This window comes from Poromitra crassiceps (assembly GCF_964638095.1).
Source record: "Poromitra crassiceps genome assembly, chromosome: 19".
NCBI classification, from domain to species: domain Eukaryota; kingdom Metazoa; phylum Chordata; class Actinopteri; order Beryciformes; family Melamphaidae; genus Poromitra; species Poromitra crassiceps.
In genome coordinates, this window is record NC_139646.1 from 19,278,943 (window position 1) to 19,305,760 (window position 26,818).

Here is a 26,818-nt window from a genome sequence, read left to right on the forward strand (position 1 = left end):
GCTTCACACACAGACTGAGCCAATAGGCCATAATGTATGATTATCTTCCCCTGCGCTCTGCTAGATCTCAAACACACTCACACACACACACACACACACACACACAGACCATACGGAGGGTGATCCATGCCAGCTCAGTGCCCATAAACTCATGCCCAGAATGACGTACGTATAAGCGGGACTGATGGCAAGAGTCTGATGAGGAGTAGACCGGTGCTTCCTCTGTAAAGCTATGCACCAATGGTGCTTTTACTTTTGGTTTCACAGTCATCCTGATCCTACTATTGGTCCAATATAGGATTCTAGTGAAGGATCCAGTAATTAAAACTGTTCAATCTAATTCTAAACATGTGATTCCCCCCCTCCCGTCCTCTGGCAGTATTGGGAGTTTTCTTGCCAAAGTGCCAAACAAGCAAGACAGAAAGAAAGAAAGCTAGAAAGTACAAAAGCAAGCAGATCGATCGATCGATAGATAGATAGATAGATAGATTGATAGATAGATAGATCGATCGATAGATAGGCCACATGAGCTCAACTGGCATAAGGGCACATACTATTCCAGCTAGGTGAGTTAAAAACAGAAGTGATTTGAGACACATATCACTCCTTTCAAGTTCAACTTATAAAAGGTGGATAGATAGAAGTAGTGTCCTCTAGAGAAAGAGTGGCGTCAGCGGAGGACCAAAATGCGAGACTCATTAGCCAATGAACAGCCAGGAATGGGTCTCGCGCTACTTTTGCATGCTAAAGTAAAGCTGATAATGTACAATTTGATTCAAGGGATGAAAAACCCTTTCAAAGTACAACACAAACTGTCTATTTTGCTGCAACTCGACAGTGCTGCTTTTTTTTACTCAAGAGTTCCAGGACCTTACTTCCTGGGAAAAAACTGGTCCATTGGAGTGAATGGAGATGTCGGGACTCTTCTATCTACATGGCTCTGGATAGAAGGAGAGTGCATACAGTAGAGAGATGGTGCAGGAACAGTGGAGAGGAGAGGAAGAGTGGAGGGGGGTGTAGCTGCCGGTGCAGCGTCATGTGTGCCGAGTGACGCAGACGGAGGCTTCCGTACACACACACACACACACACACACAAACACACACCCTCTGTTCACTGTTGCCTGCCAGCTCGTCCTGCAGGTCCTTGGCTTTCAGCTCCAGCTTGGTCCTCTGCTTGATCTGCTCCTGGCGCTCGGCCGAGAGCTGCTCGCGCTCCTCCTTCATGGCAGAGATCTTCGACTTCTGCTCGCGCACAACGCGCTCCGTCTCCTGCACAACAAACACACACACACACAAAGGGACAAATCCAGGCAGGAGGCTGTGAGATGTGTGTATCGGGAGTGCAGCTACCACAGCTCATTTCCTCTTTAGTGATTGTGCTACTATTCAGTCATGCATATCATAATAATCAAGGCTGCACAATGTCAGGTCAGTGGGCTAAACTTGGCCCTCTGCAAAGTTATTTCTGTCCCCCCAAAGACTTCCAGCAAGTGATGATTGTTTTGAGATAACTTATTTATTACAAGGCATAACAAGGCATTAACAAAGACCATGACACAACATAAGACCTAAAGCTAGCACCCTGAACTTGAATGTTTTGGCCCATAGCCCTCCATGTCAAAGGTCTGACTGGGCACCCCAGATGAGTCTAATGTTCTGTGTGGAGTTCTTTACCTCCACTTTGTCTCTGGCGTCTTGCTGAGCATCGCGTAGCTGTCTGGATTTGTCTCCACAGGTCTCCCTCTTGGACGACAACTGGAGAAAGAAACGACGACATACACACAATACTTAAAAGGAGAGTCCCAAGTATCAATGCTGTATGAAACAGTGCAGAGAACTAACGTTTGTCTACAGTCCAGTGTGGTCAAATCCAAACTAAACCTTATTACAAACATTATTTTACCAGTAAACTTGATTCCTCCAAACAATTGTTTACTTGACGCTGGTGTAATAGACAACTTAGCAGACACAGGTTAAATTTGCCAGCATGTGACTGGTGGTGACAGTGTTAATTTCCCATCCTGGGACAAAAACAGATGGCAATCAAAGAGTCGACACTGTCAGTGATTACATCGTGTCTCCATTACTCTAGTCTTAAATGTCTGTCTCCCCCTCTGATGAAAGCAGTTTCTCCACTCATTTGACCTCGTCCAGTTTGGCCCGGGTGTCGTTCAGCTCCTGGTTGTAGATGGTGTACTCCAGCGCCCTCCTCATCTTGTCCCACTTCTGGTACTGAGCCAGCTCCTCCTTCTCATCCTCCAGGGTGTGCAGGCGCTCCTCAATGTACTTCAGCAGCTCGTTGATCTTCTCTCGCTTCCCCTCTGGAGGAGGAGACGCACGTCAGGTTATCAAAAGATAATAATAGAATTGTGAGAGAAGAACATTGTACACTTCATCTTCTGGAATTGGTCGTTCCAGAAAATTGCCAATTCCTAACAACGCTCACACAGTGAATTAACTGTGGACGTTGTTTTACCAATGAATGTGTTGCATGTTGTACAATACAAGCTATTTTCTGTGCTGGCCTTGTCAAATGAATTTCACTCACGGATGATCATGGTTATATTGCATCATTATCTGTGTTCCATCTGGCTTCAATGCCACAATTAAGACCCTTTGTCAGATCACTACTGTCAAGTGAAGACACGCAGATTTCTAGACGTCTGATTGTCCCAATTACCCACAATGTGTTTTTGCAATTACGCAGTGTGTGCAATGTATGCAGTGCGCTAGGTCTATATTTAGGGATCATTGATTTATTCAGTGAAAAGAGATCGTTTACTACCGAGGGAATAGGGAATGAGAGTCAACAGATACCCCCCACACATCAATAAAGAGCATGAGCGCAAACCGACTAAAGTGGCGGAAGACAGAAATGAATTGGAATAGTGTGCAGGCGACATGATGATGCTGTGAAGCAGTTACCCGTCTCCTTCATGAGAGAGATGCTCTCCTCTTTGCGCTCGTCATACACCCTGGTGCCTGCCACCTCCCTCAGCAGCTTCAGGCGCTGCGAGTCGGGCGCTGTGGCCATTTGGTTGATCTGCACGCCAACACAAAGACGACACGTGAGCTGCACGACACCACCCTGCTGTTCAGTCTATCTATAAGATTTACCTGCCTGCCAGATGATCTGTTACATTTTAGCCGTTTATATCCAGAGCCGGTTACATGCAGCAGTGCAACAGTGGAAAAAGCTTCAAGTCCAAAATCCACAACGTTACAAGCAACCAATAATAAGAAGTGCAAGGGTTAAAGTCATTGTGTCCTGACAACAGATAGCACAACATATTACTGGGACTCTAATATGATCATGTTTATTAGAGAGGTGTTATGAAAGAAGGATAGCACTAAGGAGAGAGAGAGAGAGAGAGAGAGAGAGAGAGAGAGAGAGAGAGAGAGAGAGAGAGAGAGAGAGAGAGAGAGAGAGAGAGAGAAAATTAGTTTTTGAGGAATGATTGTGTCATCTCTTGATGTTTAGAAAGATGTGTGTTGGTTGCTGTGTTGTACGTATTTTAATTTCTTAAATAACAAATCTTTAAAATCTGCAGGAAATGTCTTGCTAATGACTTTCATCGGATAGGTCCAGATGAGACTTCACTCCCGTTTTTGCATGCTACAACACGGCACTGAAACACAAACATTAAAGTATGTGTCAGACAAGCGAATGTGGTGGCACTGACGCCCTCTGCTTTCTCACCTTTCCCTGCTTGACGATGTAGTAGGGGTTACTGCGGGAGAAACCGGCACTTTCCAGGAGGTTCATGACGTCGTTCTTACTGTAACAATCACAGACGGCATCACACGGGTGATTACATTGTAACAATCACAGACGGCATCACACGGGTGATTACAATGTAACAATCAGACGCCATCACACAGGTGTGATTACACGGCGCTCACAAAAGCCCTTATTTCCTGCGATTACGGGGACAATAGCCGTACTTACGTCACCATCTTCTTGTCTAAGAAGTACTGGTCCTTCTTGGCGCCGATGACACGGCGAAGGGAGACTTCCTCTTTGTCGATCTGAAGGGAGAGACATTCGTCACTGGTCAAGAGGAGGAGCACAGGCTGCAGCAAGTTTGGATGGTTGTGTCAGTATTACAGGGTTGTGCGATGACACTTTTACAACCCAGGTGATAACAATTTTGGGATTTCAAGAGTGGTACAAAACATCCCGCCTTCAAAAGGACTAATAAGCACTGAAGGTGTTAGATTAGTCGGACTCCAATCACTGGTCAGAATAATGTTCAGCAATTCCGGGGCGGGAGTTACTGCTGGACAACTGCCACTACTTCTCATCTAGTTGCTTCAACAATGATCATAAAAAAGACCCGATCACAGATAGGCCATTAATTGGAATGTGCTTTTAATACATGCCAAATTTCTATAATGTATACTATGAACTAACACCTTGTCAAAATCTGCACAATATCTATGTTTGATTCAGTGTTGTCTTTGCCAACAGGTTACAGTGATAACATGTGGACTTGTGATCCAGGTGGAAAATAAATTGAGAACCAGAACATTGCTGGTAAAATGCTCTCAATGGTTGGTAGGTCTACTCTACCAGCCACTTTGACAAGCAGCCAACTATTATTTGGGGTTTCTATTCTATTCTATTCTAAAAGCTTGGCTGGATCTTGGCTGGTAAAGTACTCAAAGTGACTGCTGAATTCTGGGAAAGCTAGTTTCCTTCCCCCACTTGTGAAGCACGTTTTGACTTATGAGTCATTTTATCACTGCCAAACAGAGTAACAAAGTATGAATTTGTTGAACTGAAATGCACCCGTGCTAATATAAGAGACAGGCAGACAGTTATTTGATGAGCTTATTGGAATATTTAAGCGCTAAGACTTCAATATGAAATGTTTGCCATTCCTACCGGCAGCCGGTTGTCAGAATTGTCAAATATAATCTCCACAAAAGCCGAGATGACACGTGGACCAGTTCCCTCCTACAGTGACAGGGGGAGGGGAAAAAACACATTTATATTATTGACACAATAGGCTCATTTCACAGCAACCTTTTGAGGTGGCAAAGCAGGAAATAACACAGGTGTAATCATTAGCATTAATGAGGGCACCTGGCACTGGAACAGCTAAACAGAATGGAAGCATAATTAATGGTATTAGCGTACAGCTGCTTTACTTCCTGCTTTTAGCACCTCAAAGGGTTGCTGTGAAATGGGTCCATAATCTCATGTTTAAGTTATATCCTTATTAATGATCTTACGTGGTACAATTTATTCTCCCCCCATTGTGTTTAAAGTCCCCCATAAAAAAACGACATGGTTTATTTTAACAGATGTGTTTCGTGTGTATCAAACACACTTACAACATGTGTACCTGTCACACATAAGCTTTGGACATCACCTGCTTCCTGTCCACCTCCCCCACAGTCTCGCCCCTTTCTTTCACCAGTAGAAAGGGAGGACTACAGGTAGAAGTGAACACCATCCCATTTTTAGAACAATAGCTGGGATCTGTTGGGTGCTTGACATTTGTCTGTACTTACATGGAGCAAGGCCAAGCGCTGTTCAGGTCGCAGGTGGCTGAACTCATCACTGAGCACAAACTGAATGGCTAAGGAGATGCAAAGAAGAGATTGTTTAGATTAAAAACATGAATAAAAATATATATATATATGTTTGATTGGTGTGTGGTCAAAGTAATGTTGGTTCACATACCATAGAAAAAGTTACTTTTTCCTGACCCATTTCTTCCAACTGTAACAGACCACACACAAAAAACAAGATGAAGACATGATAACATACACAGTGTGAGAAACGACTTTTTAGCACACCTATCTTATCCCTATGCAGGTTGCCATCCGGAGACAATGTTTTTTTGTTATTTTTTTACCCAAATAAACTTGTGCTGACCACCCTCTTGCATTGCCGTTTTGGTGTGTCCTCTGATGAAAGATTTAACACTGAAACATCAATACATTTTCACTTGAAATACAACCGTGCGGTCTGCAGGAGATTATTTGAAATTTTGCTCACAAGACACAACTACTCCTGGATTCTAAAATTCAGCCCCTTCCACTATTTTACCTGTTGAACTGATTGCTGGAATATAGAAACTTCTGAAATGATTAATGGTTAACTGTCAAAGTAGCTGGTTGAGTAAGCCAGTCAAAAATTACAGGTACTCAAGTGCACATGTCAAACAATGAACATCATATTTTCTACTTCTTATGACAAGGGAAACTATAGAGTTATAACCTTTTTGCATAACGCTAATTAATTCTGAGCACTTGAAAAAAGAAGACACTTTTGAGAAGGTTTGGCTCAGTTTATATGTATTGTTTTCCCCCCATTACAACTTGATTTGTGGGCCAGGGATCCTGCAAAGGACCACAACAACTTGTTTAGTGATGTTTACAGTTGCTTTGTATTGATGAGAACTGTCAAGACACACTCACCAATGACATTGTGCTTGGGACTGAACGGGTCCACCACTGTTTGGTCCCTGTAACTTCGGAACCCCTGGATGATGACCTGCAGAACATCCCAAACACAGAGTTAGCACACTGACTCATAACAGCCTCTTCCTTTCTCAGCTGTCAAAACATTGCAGCTGTGCCAATGCAACCTGTTAGCCGAATCCAGTGGTGAGTGATTGTCTTGAAAGGAGCAATCTAGTTAACGTTATAACAATAACAGCCGATACATAATTGATAGATTCAACATGCCACTAGTTGTGTGCTAACGTTAAGCGCAGCAACACATGTTTATAGCATAACGAAGGGCGGCCCGACAACTGACAGGGCCTTGACTGATTAACGTTAATGCTGTGATGTGCAATATTAACAATAGCGTTAGTGCCCCTAATAAATTCAGTCATGCTTGTTAACGAGCTGAACTTCCATTAACGTTAGACAGCCATCATCATAAGAGGCAACATCATATTAGCTAATAGTTGGAAAGTATGAGCACATGTGCAACATTAACACAGAAGCCATGGTATAAATCAGCTAAGGTAGCGTTAGCTTGTTAGCTTAGCCACCATGAAGGGGGACGGGCTATTCCACTCTATTATTCCAGTTAGCCGAGCAAGCTAGCTACCGTCTTTATAATTGCCCTAGACGTGGATTCTGTTGAAATCTCTATGCAATTTGAGGAGCTGACTTGCAAAAAAGCTATATGCTGGCTAAAATGTCACTCTGGGGAAAGCCTAAAAGAGATTAATAGAGAAATGAGGCCAGTGATAGTCGGCAACATGCAACATTCGCGGTTAGCATGATCGTACCTGTTTGATGTACATGGTTGTCTAACGCAGGAACTCTCCTTAGCTGAATTTGGAGATAAACTCCCTCCTCCTCTAAATTGGAGAAGACGGGAATTGAATAATCCAAAATTAGGAAATTAACAGAAACCACTGCATTCAAAATTGTTGCATTATTCTGCTAAAACAGAATAACATGGAAAATGGCGTCGGGGGCGGGATAAAATGGATCAAACCATGTGAAAAGGGGTTTTGACGTTAAATATAAAATAACATCTCGTATTAACATAAATTAGAGGATGTGTGATAATAGAACAATATATTACGCTGCTTTATGGTGAATTACTGTTCAGCATTTCTTTGGACGTAAATCTATAACAGCGTTCATTATTTATCGAAGTCCCTATTAGTACAGTTGGTATGGTCTACATGAGAGAGCTGGGCGCCAAATAATCCTCACCAGAAAATAGAATGGAAATAGACCAAATCAGCGGGATGTTTACATTTACTTCCGGGTACCCCTGAGGTCCACACATTATAATGGCGGTGGACGGCACAAACTGACGTGTTGAAGACAAAAACAGACAAAGAAGACAAAAATGGTTCGTCCGTGTTGTGTTGTTGTTTAATATCATTCATAACAACACTTTCACTAACGTTAGTGGAGACCAGACTAGCTAATTTACCTGTTGGACCAGACCAGAGTAGACTTGAAGCTAAATTAAATTGACGTGGCGTCAGTAGCTCTGTCTGTACCAGGCTCTTTCTCGCCGAGAAGAGCCTGGTGGTGACGCGAGGTTAATTACTCTGTCTGTAACGTAAAAAAACAGCGAGTTTGACAGTCAAACAAACGTTATTAGCTAGCTAACACTACATAAAACAAACAGAAGAAAGGCTAGATACGTCGGACAAGCATGTTTACCAACCGTTTAACCATTTAAATTGAAAGTAGTCGGCCGAAAACAACGAGAGGGTTTGACAGCATTTATTTGACAACACGCACATTTAAACCTGCCGCCTTCCCCAAGTGGTACCCGGAAGTAAATTTGTTTACATGGTGACGTCACGGTGATTTGGTCTATAGAATGCGTGCATAGCAGACCTTTGTGCACTGCAGTTTTGATACTTTTTCTCTTTCATGAACAAAGTGCAAGGATAGACATAGACAATGCATATAAATACTGCAAAGGGGACACGAAAAAAATTGGGGGCTTGACTTGAGTAGACCTCATGGCTTTGAAGTTTTTGGAGTACATTTTAAATTTAATTTCAAAGAAAAAGTTTGGTTTGGACTGGAGAGATAGGCCTAGATAATTTACACTGATGTATGTAGCCTGTGTGGAATTCTACTAAATACATACAAAGAAAGACATCAGTGATGTGATTTTTCTATCTTCCATAAACACAAGGTCACATTATAGTTGAATTCAGTCTCACAAATTCAGTCCAATTATGATTTAATAAGCAGGCCCTTACTTTTTAACTTGTTACTTGGGGCCACGACAGCTCTTATTCAAGGCTAGCCCTGAAAGGCCAACTCCAGGTCACTGCAGGTGTCACTGTTGCCTCTTCTTTTACATCTTGGACCTGCAGATGGCAGAAAGTATTTCCATTCATAGGATTTTTATGCTTCTGCCCGGCGATATGTTTTCGGGTTGTCCGTTCTTACGTCTGTCCGATTCTCGTTAACGCCATATCTCAGTCCACGCCTTGATGGAATTGCTTCAAATTTGGCTCAAATGTCCACTTGGACTCAAGGATGAACTGATTCGATTTTGGTGGTCAAAGTTCAAGGTCACTGTGGCCTCACAAATGCCATTTTCATGCTCATTATACATATCTCAGTCCACGCCTTGATGGAATTGCTTCCAATTTGGCCCAAACGTCCACTTGGACTCAATGAACTGATTCGATTTTGGTGGTCAAAATTCAAGGTCACTGTGACCTCATGACCGCCATAGTTAATGCTATATCTCAGGAACGCCTTGAGGGAATTTCTTCAAATTTGGCTCTAACGTCCACTTGGACTCAAGGATGAACTGATTCGATTTTGGTGGTCAAAGATCAAGGTTAAAGATCACCTCACGGCTGCCATTTTCATGGTCATTAACGTGATTGTGTTGTTGAGGTACTCCCAAACATTGCCTAAAGTGCCATAAGGCCGAATTGCAACAACCCTGTGCTGTGGACTTCAAGGTATTTGTGCTTGTATGAGTCTGGAAAGATATGGATGTAGACTGCGGACATGTTGGCGGAGGCCTTCAACCACAATGCAGTATTTCTAGTTTTTCTTCTTCTGATATTTGCAGAACTGGCCTACCAGCAAATTAGCCTGAAAACTCCACTTGCAACTTAATTTCATTTCCCTCCTTTGATTTCTCAAATATATTCATAAAATGCTACTGCTGCACAATTATTCAGTATTTGACAGGGGCAAAGCAACACATGATGACAACAAGTTTATTTTGTGGTAGAAACATTTATTGACATCCACATTTAGTGAAAAATAAATCAGACACATAGACAGACTGTAATTATCAAATAAATTAGGTTTAAATGCCTGACTGGATTTGTGAATAGGCACAAAAAAAAAATCACAATATCAACCTAAGGCATGTATATTGCAGTTTATCGCTGTGCTGTGCTGTGCTGTTTTATCGCTGCAGTTTCAGAAGACAGGGTAACAGCATCGACAGCCGCAGCGCAGCCTACACATTTCAAAGACTTCAAGTCCCACGGACTGAATACTATCATCTTCGACTCGTCTCTGTCTCTATCACTGATCTCCAGTCCTCCTGCTCTGCTGGTTTCAACACCAGCCACACAGAGAGCATTATCAATTCTTTTTTTTCCTCTCTTTTCTTTTCAAGTAAGACTACAAGCAGTCACAGTTCTTTTCATTAAGGCAGTGCAGTTATTGGGCTCAGTTTGAACTGGTGGTGGACCGGGGACTGCAGGAAAGAGGTAGGGAGGGTGAACATGGACGGCTCAAAGTTCTCTGCGTCGAAGGTGGCGACCGCGAAGTCGTCGTCGGCGAAGAAGGAGGCGGACTCCGGGGAGGCGCAGGGAGTGGCCGGCGGAGGGGGGGCGGAGGAAAGGACCTCGGACTCGAACTGCAGCAGCTGGCCCATGAAGCTGAAGTTGGGCGAGACGACCGCCCGGCGCTGCTTGATGATGTCGAAGGCCTCGTCTAGCTGCAGCCGCTCGGTCCGCATGATGTAGGCCATGCAGATGGTGGGGGAGCGCGAGATGCCCGCCTCGCAGTGCACCAGGACCTTACCCCCTGATTGCTTCACGTGATCTGTGAGGAGGAGGAGAAGAAGAAGGGGAGAGGCTGACGTTAATCACCTGTGTTGTAAATCCACAGCAGAACTGTCGCACAACAGCAAAACGTGGTAAAAACTCATCCTGATCATCTGACCTCACAAAACTAGAGCCAAACACAATAATGTGAGGTCATCTTATCAGGATGGGCTTTTACTGGCTAGAATCCACATTATTGCATCAATTGATACAGAACAGTGCGCACGCACACACACACACACGCACGCACACACACACACACACACACACACAGTTTATTTATGGATGCACGTACACTTCATTCTCACACATATGCATATGCAGACAACCACCTTGTCAGCCCTCACACCTCATTCACACAGACAGAAATGTACGAAGATCCTATCAGGTTTGCAGACAGATCATACACTAACGCAAGCGTGCACACACACACACACACGCACACACACACACTTCTCTCTCTCTCTGTTCCCACCCTGGAGGCCTGTCTGAGTCACAGGAGCCCAGGTGCACACAAAAGTCTGTTTCTCCTACACTGCTGTGGGCGCGAGGGCCGCGGGGCGATGCCGCGTGCTGCAGTGCTCCTACACTCTGTAGGTACTAATGGCTGCCTGCCTGCGCGCCCCTCTGCTTTTCTGCTTCCTGTCATCTGTGTACGCTGTGACACCGAGCTATACTGCAAACACTAATATTACACATTTCTCTCTCTCTCTCTCTCTCTCTCTCTGCCGTATGTGTGTGAGCTCAGTTTCCCGATCGACACCAAGATTGTATTTCATTCTCCAAAGCTACTCTGCACACCTACGCATGTACCTCTCCTCCCCCCCTCTCTCTGTCTCTCTTCATATCTCATCTCTCTCTCTCTCTCTCGCCCCTCTCTCTCCAACAACACATAGACGATGCAGGGCCCCTTCAAGTCCTTGGCTAGCTGGTCCTGAGAGCTGCTGAAGGGGAGGGGGGGATGGGGGGCTGGGGACGACAACGATGGTTTCTGACAGCGCTGATCCTACGAAAACCACATGAATCAATCATGAGCCTCCCATGTGGAGTGGAGGGTGCAATGAGAGGGAGGCACTGTGGAGGGCGAGAAGCAGGCAGAATGACAGAAGTGACGGGCTTTCTTAACGACCATCCTCCAGCGATACGACCCGATTGGCTGGAGATGCCGCGCCCGCGGCACACTTCAGCGGGCTGTTTTCACCCAGGAGGTCGATATTCGTCCTCTCCTTCGCAAACCGCACACATCACCGCACAGCTGCGGCTCAGAGGCGCTGCTTCTGATTCATGATTGGAGATTGATTTCCGTGGGCTTGGATTTGTGTGAGTGCATTTCTAATCACTCGGAGTGGTTGAGAGCTTTTCGGAGCGGAGGCCCTTCGCTCCTGAACGGAGGCTAAACCCGCACCTGAAACGTTAACGCACCGGCTAACACAAAGATGACCTCAATGTAGGCTGGACGCCCAAACAATGCACAATACCAACAATAGCAGCCGCCCTATACAGGTCAGTCAAGCCCCTCGTGGGTGAGCTTTGTCCTCTGCTATGCCTGGCTATAAATAGCCACCGGCACGCAGTGTACATTTTTGCAGGCGCTATTATCCAACACCTCTCTCCTCTCTCTCTCTCCTCTCTCTCTCTCTCTCCCTCTCTCTCCCTCTCTCTCCCTGTGACACATTCACTGTCCTGCTTCCCTCCTCCAGTCCATCAATGAATTCCACCTGCGCCCAAACAGCCAGAAACGGTCCTTTGTTGTGTCAGTCAGCTTTCATCCTCCCCCCAACCGCCATAAACAACTCTGTATGTGAGCGTGAGTATTTGCCTGCTTGTCAGTTAGCCCAACCCCCCCCCCCCCCCCACACACACACACACACACACATCCCAGGCCATTACTAAACAGACAGCTCACCCACTTGTCACACTGACTGGCCACACCCGGTGGAGTAAGCCACTGATTATGCCTGGGATGCCATGACGGCATGGGAGCGTCTTTTTTTAAACGTAAGGAGGGGAGAGTAGGGGAAGGGGGTCGGAAGGGGAGGGGGGCAGCGAGGGGGGGAGAGCAGGAGCCCAGCCTGAATGAAATCACACTCTCTGGGTGTGTGGGGAGGGATTGCAGGCAGGCGATGAGGTTAAAGTGATTAGCGCCTGCGGCTCTTTTAGCCCTCGCTATTTCCGCTCGGCAGTGGGTGAGAAGAAGAAGAAGAAGCGGAGAGAAAAAGGAGGCTTACCGGAAGACGGGGAGGCGTTTTCGGAAATAGACACACGCACCTATCTATAGGTTTCTCTGTTGCTGCCTCTGTCTTAGCTCTGCTGTGTACTGCAGCTCGGAGACCAGGAAAAGGGTCCGTCTTGGCGGGGGGGATTATTTATTTCTCTCCCCTAGATAGTGAACTGCAGCTTATATAGAGGCTTGAGCCAGATGATGCGCCTTTAAGGCAGTGACGGAAATCGGCCGTTGGTAAACAAAGACCGGTTTGTCACCGTTCACACCGGTTCACAAGCACAGCGTTCATCCCGCTCCCAAACTCACCGATGAATTCGATGGCCTCCTGGAAGTGGGAGCTGATGTCGGCCATGTGGTTGTCCTCCACGGGGATCCACTTGTAGTGGTAGCGGCCCTTGGCCGGCTGCAGGTCCCGGCGCGACACGTTGAGCAAGGCGGTGATGTGAAGGTCGCTGAGATAGTCCTGTCTGGAGGCGTGGTAGGCACTACCGAGGTAGAGGAAAGGCAAGATCTCCACGGGCTTACCCTGAGAGCGAGAGGGAGAGAGAGGGAAGAAAAGAGAGTCAAGGACGGTGGATAGACTATACACCACGCTGCAAATTCACAGCCGCCTGACAAGACATAACAGCGGGCCCCAAAAACCTTCGTGCTACTGCAGTATCAATGCCCCCCTCCCCCCCTCCCCACCTCCCCTCAGACTACTCAACCAAATACAGCCTCGCGCTCATCTGTAGACTAAACGGAGAGGAGGGCACCGTTATGCAAACGATTAAGTGGAATGGCCGGCGATGTGTCGTGCGTGCGTAGACACAATAGTGCGTCCCGTGTGACGTGCCAGGTGCCACAGAAGAGATGGAGAGAAAAGGTCAGAGATGAAAGAGTGTGTTTCTCTCTACGGGCCGCCTGGTGTCAGCTGGGAGGCTTTTATAGCGGCCTCTCCGTTTCTCAACCCAATATTATGTGATGGCTGGTGAGCAGTTGAAGGTCACAGAATATCATATAGGTGTTTTTGAGGAAAATCGGCCAAATATAGGTCAGTGTGTTTCTGATGATGTGTGTAATAGGCCTATGTATGTATGGTGGTTTGGATAAGGGTGAGAAAATGGAAAAAGAAAGAAATGGAAGAGTAGAGTAGACGTCTGCATCGATCCAGCTGGAGCTGTCGTGCCTGTCAATCCACTGATGGATGAGAGAAAGGAGAGGGCGGATGAAAGGAGAGGGGAACTGCCTATGGGGGCTTCCGTTTCCATACCTGATCGTAATCTGGTTTGTGGTGAGACAGCTTCTCGCTGTGGCTGATGGTAACTCTTTTCTCGGTTTCGGTTCCGCTCTGGTCGATGGTTTTCACCTCAGTGCAAAGTTCAGGGTATTGAGAGTGGAAGTTCTCGTATCCTCCTGAGAGAGAGAGAAACACACGACACGTGAATGAACATATACCCCTAATAAATAAGATTGTAAAGGATTCAAGCCTACAACATATACACACATCCTGTGAAATAGCAGCGTTTATGAAGCAGTCTCAGCACTGGATTATAACCTTTATAACCCGATTATAAGCTCAGTTCAGTTCAGTTCAGTTTATTGAAAAAGGGGACAGAGCATATTAATCAACAATTCAATGTAAATACACCAGGTTTAGCCAAAAGGCTAGACTAGTCGCTAAACTAAGCGACTAATTAATTAGCCCACAGGGCACTGACTGGATTATAACCTTTATAACCTGATTATAAGCGACTAATTAATTAGCCTACAGGAGGCCAAGTTGAAGGACCGGTAATCCAGTTAGGCCAACATCCTGAGGACGCAGAGGTGACAGACAGAGCCGGGAAATTGATGTGTTTCGACCGGTTTCGACACACTGCGGGGTTCATTTGAATTCTCTCTCTCTCTCTCTCTCTCTTTTCTTCTTTTAGTTTTCGTAACGGGGGAAATTCTATTTATTTATTTTATCAATGGGAGTTAGCCTGCTGCACCACCATATTTGCCTGCTTCTCCCGCACTGACTCATCCACTCCGTTGACGCACGCAGGACATTTATCTCCAACAAGAAGAATGTAATGTAGGCTGCTGCACCCGATCTACTCACAGAGAGATGACAGGGCCTTAACGGCCAAGTGCTGCCTGGAAAACTGCCTGGCTATTTTTAAATAGCCTTACCGGATTGATTGAAACGACCACTATTTATTTCTATAGCCTACTGTCTTTTATCAAATTAGACACCCCATTTGATGTTTACATTCATATTCTGTAGTCAGAATAATACCTATAGGCTACACAATTGTTTTTGTGATAGTCTACATTTTGGAGTAGCCTATGAGACCACAAACACAAAAATTTTAATAATGAGGCAAAAATGGCATTCCAAACGAGATCACCATTTAGCATAAATAAAATAGGGAGCCTACACTATAGGCTACTCTTATTAAAGTAAATAGTTAATTTATAATCACCGGAATACATTTGCTTACAAAACAATTCTGAAGGCAGAATAATCTAGCTAGTCTATTTTTGAAACAGCCTACCGAGCTAATTCAGGGAACATTATTCCCACTTTTTATGACCGAAACACTTGAATTGAATTAATTTCCAAAAATGTAGCTACTCAATCTCACCTTTCAGGAAACAGATGCTTGCCCCACTCGCTAGATGCGAGAGTGTATTTATCACAATCTGTGCCACACTGTCCTTTTTCAGCTTCTGCCAGTGGGGCGTCCGGTCATCCAGAGCTATGACGGCCGATATGCTCCCCTCCCGAAGCCGCAACAGGGCTCTCTCGTCCGGGATGACGAACTGGATAGGCACCGGCCCTCCCCTGGACCTCCGGACCACCACCGAGTTGAGGTTGACATTGACAGAGCCTCTGATGTTAGAGTTCGTGAAGGAGAAATAAGGTCGGCAATCCACAACGAGACAGCTCCCGCACTCCTTCCTGATGATTTTCTTCAGACGCCGACAGTCGATGCTCGAGACTTTCATGTTGAGTTAGTTTTATTGCCTAAAGAATACACTTTAAAAAATACTGTCTGTACGGGTGAGCGAGGAGCCCCGTGCGCGTCTATGCCTACATTTCCTCCAAGGGGATTCCGGCCAAGCAGTTTTATGTGAATGGACCTCCGGGGCGTGACGTAACGAACCATATATGGACACCGGCGAGGTGTGATGGCGAGAGGCCCCGCCCACACCGGCGCTGACTCGGCCCTGTCCCCGCCCGCATCTGGGTAAATACTGCTCTGATTGAAGCCTGAATCAACTGTTACTCATGTTGGACCCTGTCGTTTCGTTATAGAGGAGATAAAAACCAAGACGTGGGCAGTTGCTGAGATTCTGAGAAGGATGACATTGACAACAGCTTTATTGAGTCAATTCAAAAAGGGCAATTAAGTCCCCCATGACAGCAAATAACCAGTAATGCATTTGAGAATGTGACTAGGCTATAACAAAAACTAATAATAAATAACTAATAGCCTAAAAGGTGCATCGGTGAGGAGGGAGAGAGACTGAACGGTCTGAAGGTGTTCTTATTAAGCCAAATGAGTGCACTGGCCCCAGGTGCACCCAATCAGCGCAACACCAGGCTCCTGCAGGGCCAGGAGAGCGAGAGGGTCGCACACTTTTAGATATTTTATTAGAAAGTGTATGAAATCCATGACCAAAATAGTCATACATTCTGTCATTGTGTTACTTATGGTTGGAATTCTAATGATATTACCATTTTTGCTGGGGGACCCCCTCAGGACCCCTGGGGTGATCTATGGAGCTTCAGAGAAAGCTCAGTGGCTGGACAAGGAGCTGAGCAAAGCAACCGTTAACTTCCGCCCGGCCCCATGTTTAGCCTAGTAGCCCTGCCTTATATCCTCTGGCAATGCATGTAAGCCTAATCCCCCAAATGAATTAACAGGTTTAAACTTCACACTACATGCACTCACATGACACGCAAACAAGCCTGACGCGCAGCTCAAGGGTGTGTTTTGTTTGTGTTTGAGTTTAAATATAGGCCTGCAGTACATGTGATAGGCCTATGCTATGTGATACTATATGCAGGGCGGCCATCGTGAACTTGTGTCACACTGGGAAACCTGGAAGAGGAGGAGCCCAGGTATAACCATAATATAGGCTATACTGTTGTGTGCCAAAATATGTCACAGCTAAATGTTGGGAATCAATCAAATGTTTATTATTCCACAGATTCCCCGCTGAGAAAAATGATTGTAAATGAAAAATAAGTGAACGGATTTCAAGAAATAACTTTATTTTAAGGATATTTGGCCAATATGAGGAATCAGCGTGACGTCACGACGACAACAAACACCTGCCTTCCGGGTGTCTCTGCAGGGTGTTACGCGCAAATCCACCCCCATGCGCGTCCCCCCTTTGTAAATACATGCACCCGCACTAGGCGCTGGAACATAGCTAGCTGTTAGCTATGAGCTAATGTTGGTTGCGTGGCAATAAAACACCAGTTTGAAACCAGTATAACGGTCATGTTCGAGTCATGCTCTTTCCATAAAGTCTACCAGCTTTGAGAAGCTTACTAACACTGCCAGTGCAAGGGGTTCGGTTCCCTGCTAAAAATGTATACAGTAGCCTACTGAAAGGATCTTTAGATAAACGCATCCAACAAATGGCGTCTGTGTGACTGTGACATCATGTTGTGTCTGGTCCATGCGCGTGTGGGAAGGAGAACCAGAATGAGACAAACACACAGAAAGAGAGAGAGAGAGAGAGAGTGAGAGAGAGAGAGATGCAGGGAGACACAAACACCAGACAATGACAGACACAGACGGAGAGACACAAGACAAACAATAGGCGGCCCTCTGGCCAGTGACAGTCCCATTCAGCGCTCATCCCCGGCCGAGGTCGGTGGAAGGGATCCTGCGTGCGCGGCGCGGCGCCCGGCTGGCCGACCGTCTGGCGGTGATTTGCTGAGATTGGAGTGGGTAGATGAAGGGATAGATGGAAGAGGGATGAGCGGTGGTGTATGGCAGGTAGAGAGGTAGCGGGGTGGCTGGCTGTGAGGTGGAATGGAGGAGCTGAATCAGATAGGCGAGGGAAGGATCGACAGAAGGAGAGCTAGATCATTGGATGGTTGGTTGGATGGCTGGATGGATGGATGAGAGATGCCTGGATCATGGCGGCTGAGGATTAGAGGGACAGCAGGCAGCATGTTATATGGACCAGGCTAATCTGGGCTTGTGACATCACGGCCTGAGGAGCGGGGGAGGTCCCACCATCCGTCTCAGAGTCCTCCTTTCATTAGGGGCTTGTCAGTGTCAGCCGTAAACAACAACAGTGGGCCCAGACATGCCAGATAAACAAGACGTGTATTCAAACTGCCCGTCTCAAATGCAGTGTTGCCAGATTGGGTGGGTATCCGCCAAATTGCACCAATTGGGCTGTTTTGGGTTCCATCGTGTGGGGGAGAAATGGGCTTGCAAAAGCCGCCTGTTTCAATGGACCTGCATTTGTTTGGGGGCGGTTCTGTGTGCGTCTTGGCGGTTTTTGAACAGTCTTTGATTCAAGATTCAAGATTCAAGATTTTTATTGTCACTCCATGGTACAAGTATCACGTGTGAAATTCTTGTGCTGTGGACTCCGTTTACGACATAGTACAAATAGGCAACAAGCAATGAGCAATGGGCAATAAGGGCTGGAAACCAGCTGTATCTGGCAACACTGCTCAAGCTCTCTCTCTCTCTCCCTCCTCCTGCCCTCCCTTTACTGCCCCAGCTATATTCCTATCTCCCTCCCTCCTCCTGTCCTCTCCTGCCCCAGCTCTCTATTATATTCCTATCTCTCTCTCTCTCTCTCGCTCTCTCCCTCTCCCTCTCTCTGTCTCTTCCTCTTTCATGCGTTTTGAGCCTACACACATCTCTCTAACAGGATTGCTTCAGTATATTCATGGCTCCATGGAATATAGCTAATATGTTTAGGAAGCTGGTGGGCGAGCTCTAAGGCAGTCACAGTGTGCTCCTGTAGTCAGCGCGTCGGCTATCAGGACCCTGAAGGCATCTCATGATGTTGTCAGTAGCACGGCCGTGTGCAGTGGTGCCGTGCTCTGCTCAGAGGTGCAAGGAGGTCAAGCTTGTATTTCTATCAAATGCTTTGTTTTCTCATGGTGAAAATCAGATAGATCCCAATAATCTTATGTAAAAAATACCCAGTGATCCGAGAAGGGATCGGCGGGTAAACTTTTACTCGATTCACCCATCTCTTCACATGGAATAGGCCAATACTGTATGTCCTTTTTGAGATGTTACCATGACATAAAATCTGAGTTAGAGAGAGAAAGAGAGAGAGAGAAGTTTTAGTTGTGTCACTCCGCAACATAGAGAGTAATTATAATGCATTTATAATACATTTATAAACACATTAACGCAGGGAAAAAATAGGTTTAGGACGGCTCACTTAGAGTTATGAGCCACAAGCTAAAAATAAATACACATAAAACACGACAGCTCATGTAGCTGTTTAAGGTGAGCACTTGCATAGAAAGGGGGGTTGAGAATGGGAATATGTCACTGGAGTTATCAATACAATCTTCAGTACCAAATGTTTCACTCACTGCATTAGAAGCACAACAGCCTCAGAAGAGTCAACAGAGAGTCCTGCAGCCCCAGACTCTATACTCACACCTGCACCACCCAGGCTTACAGAGAGTCCTGCAGCCCCAGACTCTATCCTCACACCTGCACCACCCAGGCTTACAGAGAGTCCTGCAGCCCCAGACTCTATCCTCACACCTGCACCACCCAGGCTTACAGAGAGTCCTGCAGCTCCAGACTCTATCCTCACACCTGCACCACCCAGGCTTACAGAGAGTCCTGCAGCCCCAGACTCTATCCTCACACCTGCACCACCCAGGCTTACAGAGAGTCCTGCAGCTCCAGACTCTATCCTCACACCTGCACCACCCAGGCTTACAGAGAGTCCTGCAGCCCCAGACTCTATCCTCACACCTGCACCACCCAGGCTTACAGAGAGTCCTGCAGCTCCAGACTCTATCCTCACACCTGCACCACCCAGGCTTACACAGAGTCCTGCAGCTCCAGACTCTATCCTCACACCTGCACCACCCAGGCTTACAGAGAGTCCTGCAGCTCCAGACTCTATCCTCACACCTGCACCACCCAGGCTTACAGAGAGTCCTGCAGCTCCAGACTCTATCCTCACACCTGCACCACCCAGGCTTACAGAGAGTCCTGCAGCTCCAGACTCTATCCTCACACCTGCACCACCCAGGCTTACAGAGAGTCCTGCAGCTCCAGACTCTATCCTCACACCTGCACCACCCAGGCTTACAGAGAGTCCTGCAGCTCCAGACTATATCCTCACACCTGCACCACCCAGGCTTACAGAGAGTCCTGCAGCTCCAGACTCTATCCTCACACCTGCACCACCCAGGCTTACAGCGACCGTCTGCAGCCTTACAGTTACCACTCATCCAATCAACATAAGATGAGGTCAGCTTTAAATGGTAAATGGCCTGCATTTATATAGCGCTTTTATCCAAAGCGCTTTACAATCAGTAGATAGTCTACATTCACCCATTCATACACCGATGGCGGCAGGCTGCCACGCAGGGTGCCTACACACCATCAGGAGCAAGGAGGGTTAAGTGTCTTGCCCAAGGACACAACGACAGCAGCTGGGAGGGAGCGGGGATCGAACCGCCAACCCTTGCGTCATTGGCCGACCCGCTCTACCTCCTGAGCTAAAGCTTTATTGATCACCAAAGGGAAAGTGGGTGAACAACAACAGCAGGCGGCACACAAGGTTTGATTAGACGCATACCTGTCAAAGTGTCTTTGAGCAAGATATTTTTTTTTCTTTTCCCCCCCGATTTTGTATCCCATTTTTATCCCCCATTAGTGCTAATTTTAATTTATTCATCCTGGTTGCTGCTCCACCCTCTGCCGATCTGGGGAGAGCCGAAACTGGCTCCATGTTTCCTCCGAGACATGGGCAGTTAGCCAGCCGCTTCTTTTCACCTGACAGGGGAAGCTTCACCGGTAGGACATAATAGCAATTCCCCTCCCTCCGAACAGGCCAACAGAACGACCAGAGGAGGCACCACTTCAGCGACTAGGATATTGCATGTTTCGGTGAAGGGGTTCCTATATGAAGGAAACCCCAAGGGGGCATGGGGAGAACATGCAAACTCCACACAGAAAGGCCCTTTTGATGACCCCACCCAGGCGGCGGGCACTCGAGGACATGCGGACGGGCACGCATTCCTTCAGCGCTCACAGCGTCCCAGGTGGGAATCGAACCCAGGACCTTCTAGCTGTGAGGCGACAGCGCTTCCCACTGCACCACCATGCTCCCTTTGAGCAAGATATTTAACGTGATCATTTCCACCATGGAGGATTAAAGGAACAATCCGTCCTTTTAGACTCTGATACTGTTAGATCAATTTGTGATGTTCGTACATCAGGAATTGATGACTTTTACTTTGTGATTTCCGACAGAATGACCCATGCCTCTTACTCAAAACACAACACGTCTTTATAGCTGCATTGCATTCTGGTCTATTGAGGCTTTCCTGTCGGCGGAGAAATGGGTCTCCCTCACTCTTCCACAAAAAGGCTGATTGTGGAATGTTGCTCTTTGATTCTGATGGACTGACATCATCACTAATGTATACTGTTGATGTTTTCGACAGCTGAAAATGTTCCTGCAATCAGAACTCATTGTAGCAGCACTGGAAATATCACAGCATGAGGTCATCATGTCATCTATATGCGATCTTCTCTTTTTTCACACCAGACAATAACTGCTGGCAGGCTGCGTTAGCGCCGTATGTCAGCCCGTCAACTAGTGACTTCCTGTCCAGAAAGGCCCCGTTTCCATGGGATTTATAAAAAGAACACGCGTACAATGGGCCACCTTCGCTGGGACGCGGCCCCACCACCTCCCACCCCGGCAACACAGGTGCTTCCTGGTTTGCTGACGGAGGCGGGGCCACCACCACGCAGATGCCTGCGGTACGATGCTGTTTCCCAATAAGGCCCACATGACTCATCTCAGCTCACCTCAGCTGACTACTGAGGACAGCGGGCTGGAATTCCAGTCGGTTACCGAAAGTGACTCAAAGCAGCAGGCTCTCAGATCACTTCTGAACTTCTGTGGAACGTCGTCGATGTTTTCACTGTAAGTCAGGAGTGTTTATTGGCAGTGATGTCACTAATGGCTATTTTTGTCCTGAATATGTATTGGGATGATGGGATGATGATGGGATGATGGGATGAAAGAAACTCTGCCCGTCCGACTCCTCTCTGTCTGTCCCAATCAACTTACCTCTGCGACGGGTTGGTTGATCGATCTGAACCTGCACATGAGCATTGGAATATAGGCAGGAAGTGACAAAGGCGGTTTTCCCATTTCCCCAAATTTAAGCTGTTTATGAGCATTTTTCCCGCATTTCCTGCATTCCTGATGACGTCATCACTGATGACATCACTCACTGAGCATCGGTATAGCAGGCAGGAAAGTGACGAAGCTGGTTCTTCCATTTTCCAAAACACTGTTGACAGGTGATGTGTGTAAAGAGGCTCCGGCCACACTATTTGATTGATAGGTGATGTGTGGCTAGAGGCTCCGCCCACACTATTTGATTGATAGGTGATGTGTGGATAGAGGCTCCGCCCACACTGTGTGACTGATGTCACATTGTGATGTCACCGTTGACATTGTGTGACATCACTGATGATGGACTAGCTTGCAATTATTTTAATAAGAGGGGTTAAAATGGATGCTGCTATTCACTACACACTTTAGCCATACACAGTCGTACTCCCAGTCCGATTCAGATCATCTTCACTGTATTTGGAGGGTTTATTACTCAAGAAGTCTGCAACCACAGAGTGCTTGGAAGAAGGCTGCATAGTGAAACTAAAAGTTTAGTATGTCTGTCTTAGATGGTTCTCAACCTCAGGGTTGACCACATGGCTGTGAGATATTGTCCAGCCCTAAATGTAAACATGGTGTGTGTCACTTGTATTTTCTTGTACATAATATTTTTTTTTTTGATTGATAGGGATGTTGATGTGGAGCACGTTGTTGTTGTCAAGTGTCAAATGTCTTAATTGTAATGTATTTTTCTGTTGTGGTTTGTAATGTGTCTGACTGTTATGCCACAGATACAAGGAGAATTTCCGGAAGAAAAAAAACGAAACTACCAGGGAACATTGTTGACCATGTGGGTTTCTCACTAATAGCGTTCCCAAGCTTTTGAAGGAATGTGCTCACATGGTGCTGCTTGTTTATGGTCAGTGACAGCCTGCAAACAGAGTCAGGGCTGTGTGAGCAACCAAGCACTCACTTCACATCACCACCAATCAAAGTGTGGCTGCCAAATTAGATATGAACCAGGAATGTTTGGCTTCCTTGAGTTCAAGTCAGGATATGATGCCCCAGATGACACATGCTGAACACACACTTGCAATCGCACTCGCACATGCACACACACACACACACACACACACACACACACACACACACACACACACACACGCACGCACACACACACACACACACACACATACACACAGACGCACACACACACACACACACACACACACGCATGCACGCACATGCACTGCACGCGCGCATACACACACACACACACACACACACACACGCACGCACACACACACACACACACACACACGCTTCAGAGGCTTGACTCACCCCTGATTCCACCCACCGCTCACCCTCATGTCATGACCCTTCCAGGCAGGCTGAGCTCTATAGGCAAGACAGAGGGAGAGAGAGAGACAGAGAGAGAGAGAGAGAGAGAGAGAGAGAGAGACAGAGAGAGAGAGAGACAGAGAGGAAGAGAGAGAGAGAGAGAAAGAGAGAGAGAGCGAGAGAGAGAGAGAGAGAGACAGAGAGAGAGAGAAAGAGAGAGAGAGAGACAGAGAGAGAAAGAGAGAGAGAGAGAGAACTATAGAGAAATTGAAACCGATGAAACAAAAAACACATTAGAGTTTGCTCTGCAGGGTGAGATTGCTGAGGGTTTCACCATGGAGTCATGCTGCTCTCTGTGACATGAATAATAACAAAACAAAAATGTTTGACTCTCTTTCAGACATTTTGTCTTGTCGAGACCAGATGTAACAACAAGACACAACAGACCGTATCTGCTTATCAAGCCGCCATTAGTGCAGGAAAAGCACGGAGGCAGAATGACATGCTGTACTGTACTGTGTGGCTCACAGGCATCGTGACCTGGCTATCAAACTCTGTTTTCTGTTACATCACCACACGGCCATCTTGGCAGGGAAATAACAGGTGATTGTAAGAAATTGGCAGGAGATTCTAATCAAATGACAGTCACAGCCAATGAGCGGTGTGTGTATGGTACAGCACCATGTTGGAAGGAAATGCATGTGGCTTCATGGGAATACTATGAATACTACTGGAGCCTATTACGTCTATTAAAATAACAGAAGCACACTCAAACATGTAGATCTGTGAAAAGCAGGCTATATGAATTCCTATTGAGGATGGAAATTCTAGATGGATAACACTCGCAACAAGAAAAACAATGCATTACATTTTTTACCTTTATTTTTATAGTATTTCTTTTTAATGATTTCTAACCTATTTTATACCTATATAGCCTACAGTATACCTGTTGATATGCGACTGTATTTTCCACCCTGCATCACATTAATACACATTAATCCCGGGCCCCCAGCTGGTCCCTGGACCCCACATTGAGAACCTATATAGTAATACTGCTTTGCTTCTTCATGTCCTTTTTCGGCGTGAGAAACGAAGGTTTTTATCCTTCATAGCTGAAATGACGGTCGCAGTGAGTAGGTGGTGGTGGTGGGTGGTGGTGGTGGGTGGTGGTGGTGGGTGGGGAGTTTTTGTTATAAAACCAAGTCCGAGTCGGAAAGCGAGATTTGAAAGCCAGAAATCTCAGCACCTGGTGATGAAGTAATGGATGAGTCATTAACATTGATCAACAGCGCTATCAACCCTTGGCAGATTATTCTTTATCTGTTTTGTGTTCTGACGGGACAGTAGAGACTAGATTACTTACTTAGTTTATCACACAGAAACAAAAGTCAGGCAGTAGCCTAAACGTGTGTGTAAACACTAATGGAAATATCCTTGTCTCTCACACGTCTCACACACACACCGCAGACATCGTGGCGCTACAGCCATAGCTATTTTTTGTTGCTTAATCAGTTCACACGGCTTGGAGTAAGGACACTGTGGGAACTCAGATAGAACATCTCATCACAGGCTTGGAGTAAGGACACTGGAGGAACTCAGATAGAACATCTCATCAGTTCAAGATTCAAGCTTCAAGATTCAAGATTCAAGATCTTGATTCAAGATTCAAGATTCACACGGCTTGCAGTAAGGACACTGGGGGAACTCAGATACAGAACATCTCAGCAGAAACGCTACTGCAGCAAAGTCTCAAGGCCTCGCCCATTAATCAGAGTATATGAACATGAGCTGATAGCTATTGGAAACAGTCCCCCTTCTGTCTGCCTGCTCTGCACTATTCTAACATATCCTCAGCAATATCTAAAACAATGACTCTCTTTAGTGCCTATGAATATATATGTCACTGCACTGTTTATGTATCTTCATTTCCGCTGAGTGCATTGGGTCACAGAAGAGAACAAGGAAGGAAGCTGGAGGATGAAAACACACAGCAGCAGAATTGAATACCCCCCCTCCCCCCCCCCCCCCCCCCCTCCCGCCTCTCCGAGGGTCTTAATGTTACTTTGAGGAGGCAATAAATATCATTTGAAGCCTCTGGCAGTGAGTCAGCCACTGGATCATCAACTTCAGAGCCCCGCTGAATAATCCCAGCATGCATTGTGCTTGCCTGTGTAGCCTATCAGGCTTTATGATCATACACAGTTGCAGAATACACGAATACTTTTTTAGGCTGGGATTTCTGGGGGGATTCCCCCCCTGTATTCTCCCCAATTGTACTTGGCCAATTCCCTGTTAGGGTGTCCCGGGCCACCGGGCGTTTTCCCCCCACTGCCGATCTGGGGAGAGTTGTAGACTAGCACGTGCTTCCTCCAATCCATGTGCAGCCGCCAGCCGCTTCTTTTCACCTGACAGCGAGGAGTGTCACCGGCAGGACGTAGCGCGTTGGAGGATCACACTATTCCCCCCAGTTCCCCTCGCGCCCCCCCCCCCCGAACCAGACCACAGGAGGCGCTACTGCAGCAACCATAACACATTACCCTTAATCTGGCTTCCGACCCACAGACACAGAAACCATTTGGATGCCCAATATGTACCCTGTATGGATGCCCCGACCAAGCCAGAGGCAACACGGGGGGTGAACCTGCGACCCTCGTGTTGGTAGGCAGGGAATCTCCCACTGCACTACCGGGACACCCACAATACACTGATACTGAGTATATTGGAGAAAATAGCAAAGAAATTGTTACATAAGAGCGAGTTATTGATTGCCAGTCTTTGACAAAGGATTGCAAAGGATTATTTGTTGTTGTGATGCTGAGCTTTCTGTAAGTCATGTAAGGTTGGAGGACTGGTTTCAAAGAGCTGTGGAAAGCTTTCAGAAGAGTGCGAGTCGTGACTTAGGCACATTATTTTCACCTTTCACATATTTATAGAGTGTCTTTGCATGGCTTTGTCACAGAAGAAAGCCATAAAAATGACATACAGCCAAACAGCCTTCAGCCTCTCCCGAGCGTTTCCTGACGACTGGCAGGCCGGCCTTTGTTGTTCAAGGAAGTGCGTTCCCTCGCAAGCTACAAAACATTCCTGCAAACAATGCGATGTTTGTGTTTGCAGCTGTGTGTATGTTTCAAATGTGAAAGTCCACGAGCGAGCGAGCGGCGTATGGTCTGTGATTGAAGACATCGGGACGAAGAAGCAGCTTGAAAACCATTAAAAACAGCTGATAATATTCCTTCAGCTGCAGTTCACATCATTACACAGCCTGAAATGTACAGGAAGTGGTACTGGTCATATTGGTGCAGAGGCAGCTTAAGAGATTAAAGCAATTGCAGAAAACTTCAAATCAGACGTGTGGCTCACCATTTGT

General features: G+C 46.5%; 2 protein-coding genes across 2 annotated transcripts in view; both read right to left on the reverse strand.

The window, feature by feature from the left end:
* Positions 1-7,396, reverse strand: part of smc3 (structural maintenance of chromosomes 3) — a 35,707-nt gene extending 28,311 nt beyond the window's left edge. Inside the window, exons 1-11 of the mRNA XM_083655699.1 lie at positions 7,260-7,396; positions 6,433-6,508; positions 5,693-5,731; positions 5,521-5,588; positions 4,889-4,960; positions 3,950-4,029; positions 3,701-3,779; positions 2,926-3,043; positions 2,146-2,321; positions 1,675-1,755; positions 1,105-1,269 (exon numbers count right to left, since the gene is read on the reverse strand). Of these exons, the coding sequence (XP_083511825.1) occupies positions 1,105-1,269; positions 1,675-1,755; positions 2,146-2,321; positions 2,926-3,043; positions 3,701-3,779; positions 3,950-4,029; positions 4,889-4,960; positions 5,521-5,588; positions 5,693-5,731; positions 6,433-6,508; positions 7,260-7,274 (969 nt within the window). The 5' untranslated portion in view covers positions 7,275-7,396. The remainder of the gene's footprint in view (positions 1-1,104; positions 1,270-1,674; positions 1,756-2,145; positions 2,322-2,925; positions 3,044-3,700; positions 3,780-3,949; positions 4,030-4,888; positions 4,961-5,520; positions 5,589-5,692; positions 5,732-6,432; positions 6,509-7,259) is intronic.
* Positions 7,397-9,708: 2,312 nt separating this feature from the next.
* On the reverse strand, positions 9,709-15,815 carry dusp5 (dual specificity phosphatase 5). Its single transcript, XM_083656286.1, has 4 exons — positions 15,375-15,815; positions 14,015-14,157; positions 13,069-13,288; positions 9,709-10,536 (listed from the first exon to the last, which is right to left on the reverse strand). Exons 1-4 carry the CDS (start codon positions 15,736-15,738, stop codon positions 10,136-10,138), a joined length of 1,128 nt encoding a protein of 375 aa, XP_083512412.1. The 5' UTR covers positions 15,739-15,815; the 3' UTR covers positions 9,709-10,135.
* Between the last annotated feature and the right edge of the window lie 11,003 nt (positions 15,816-26,818).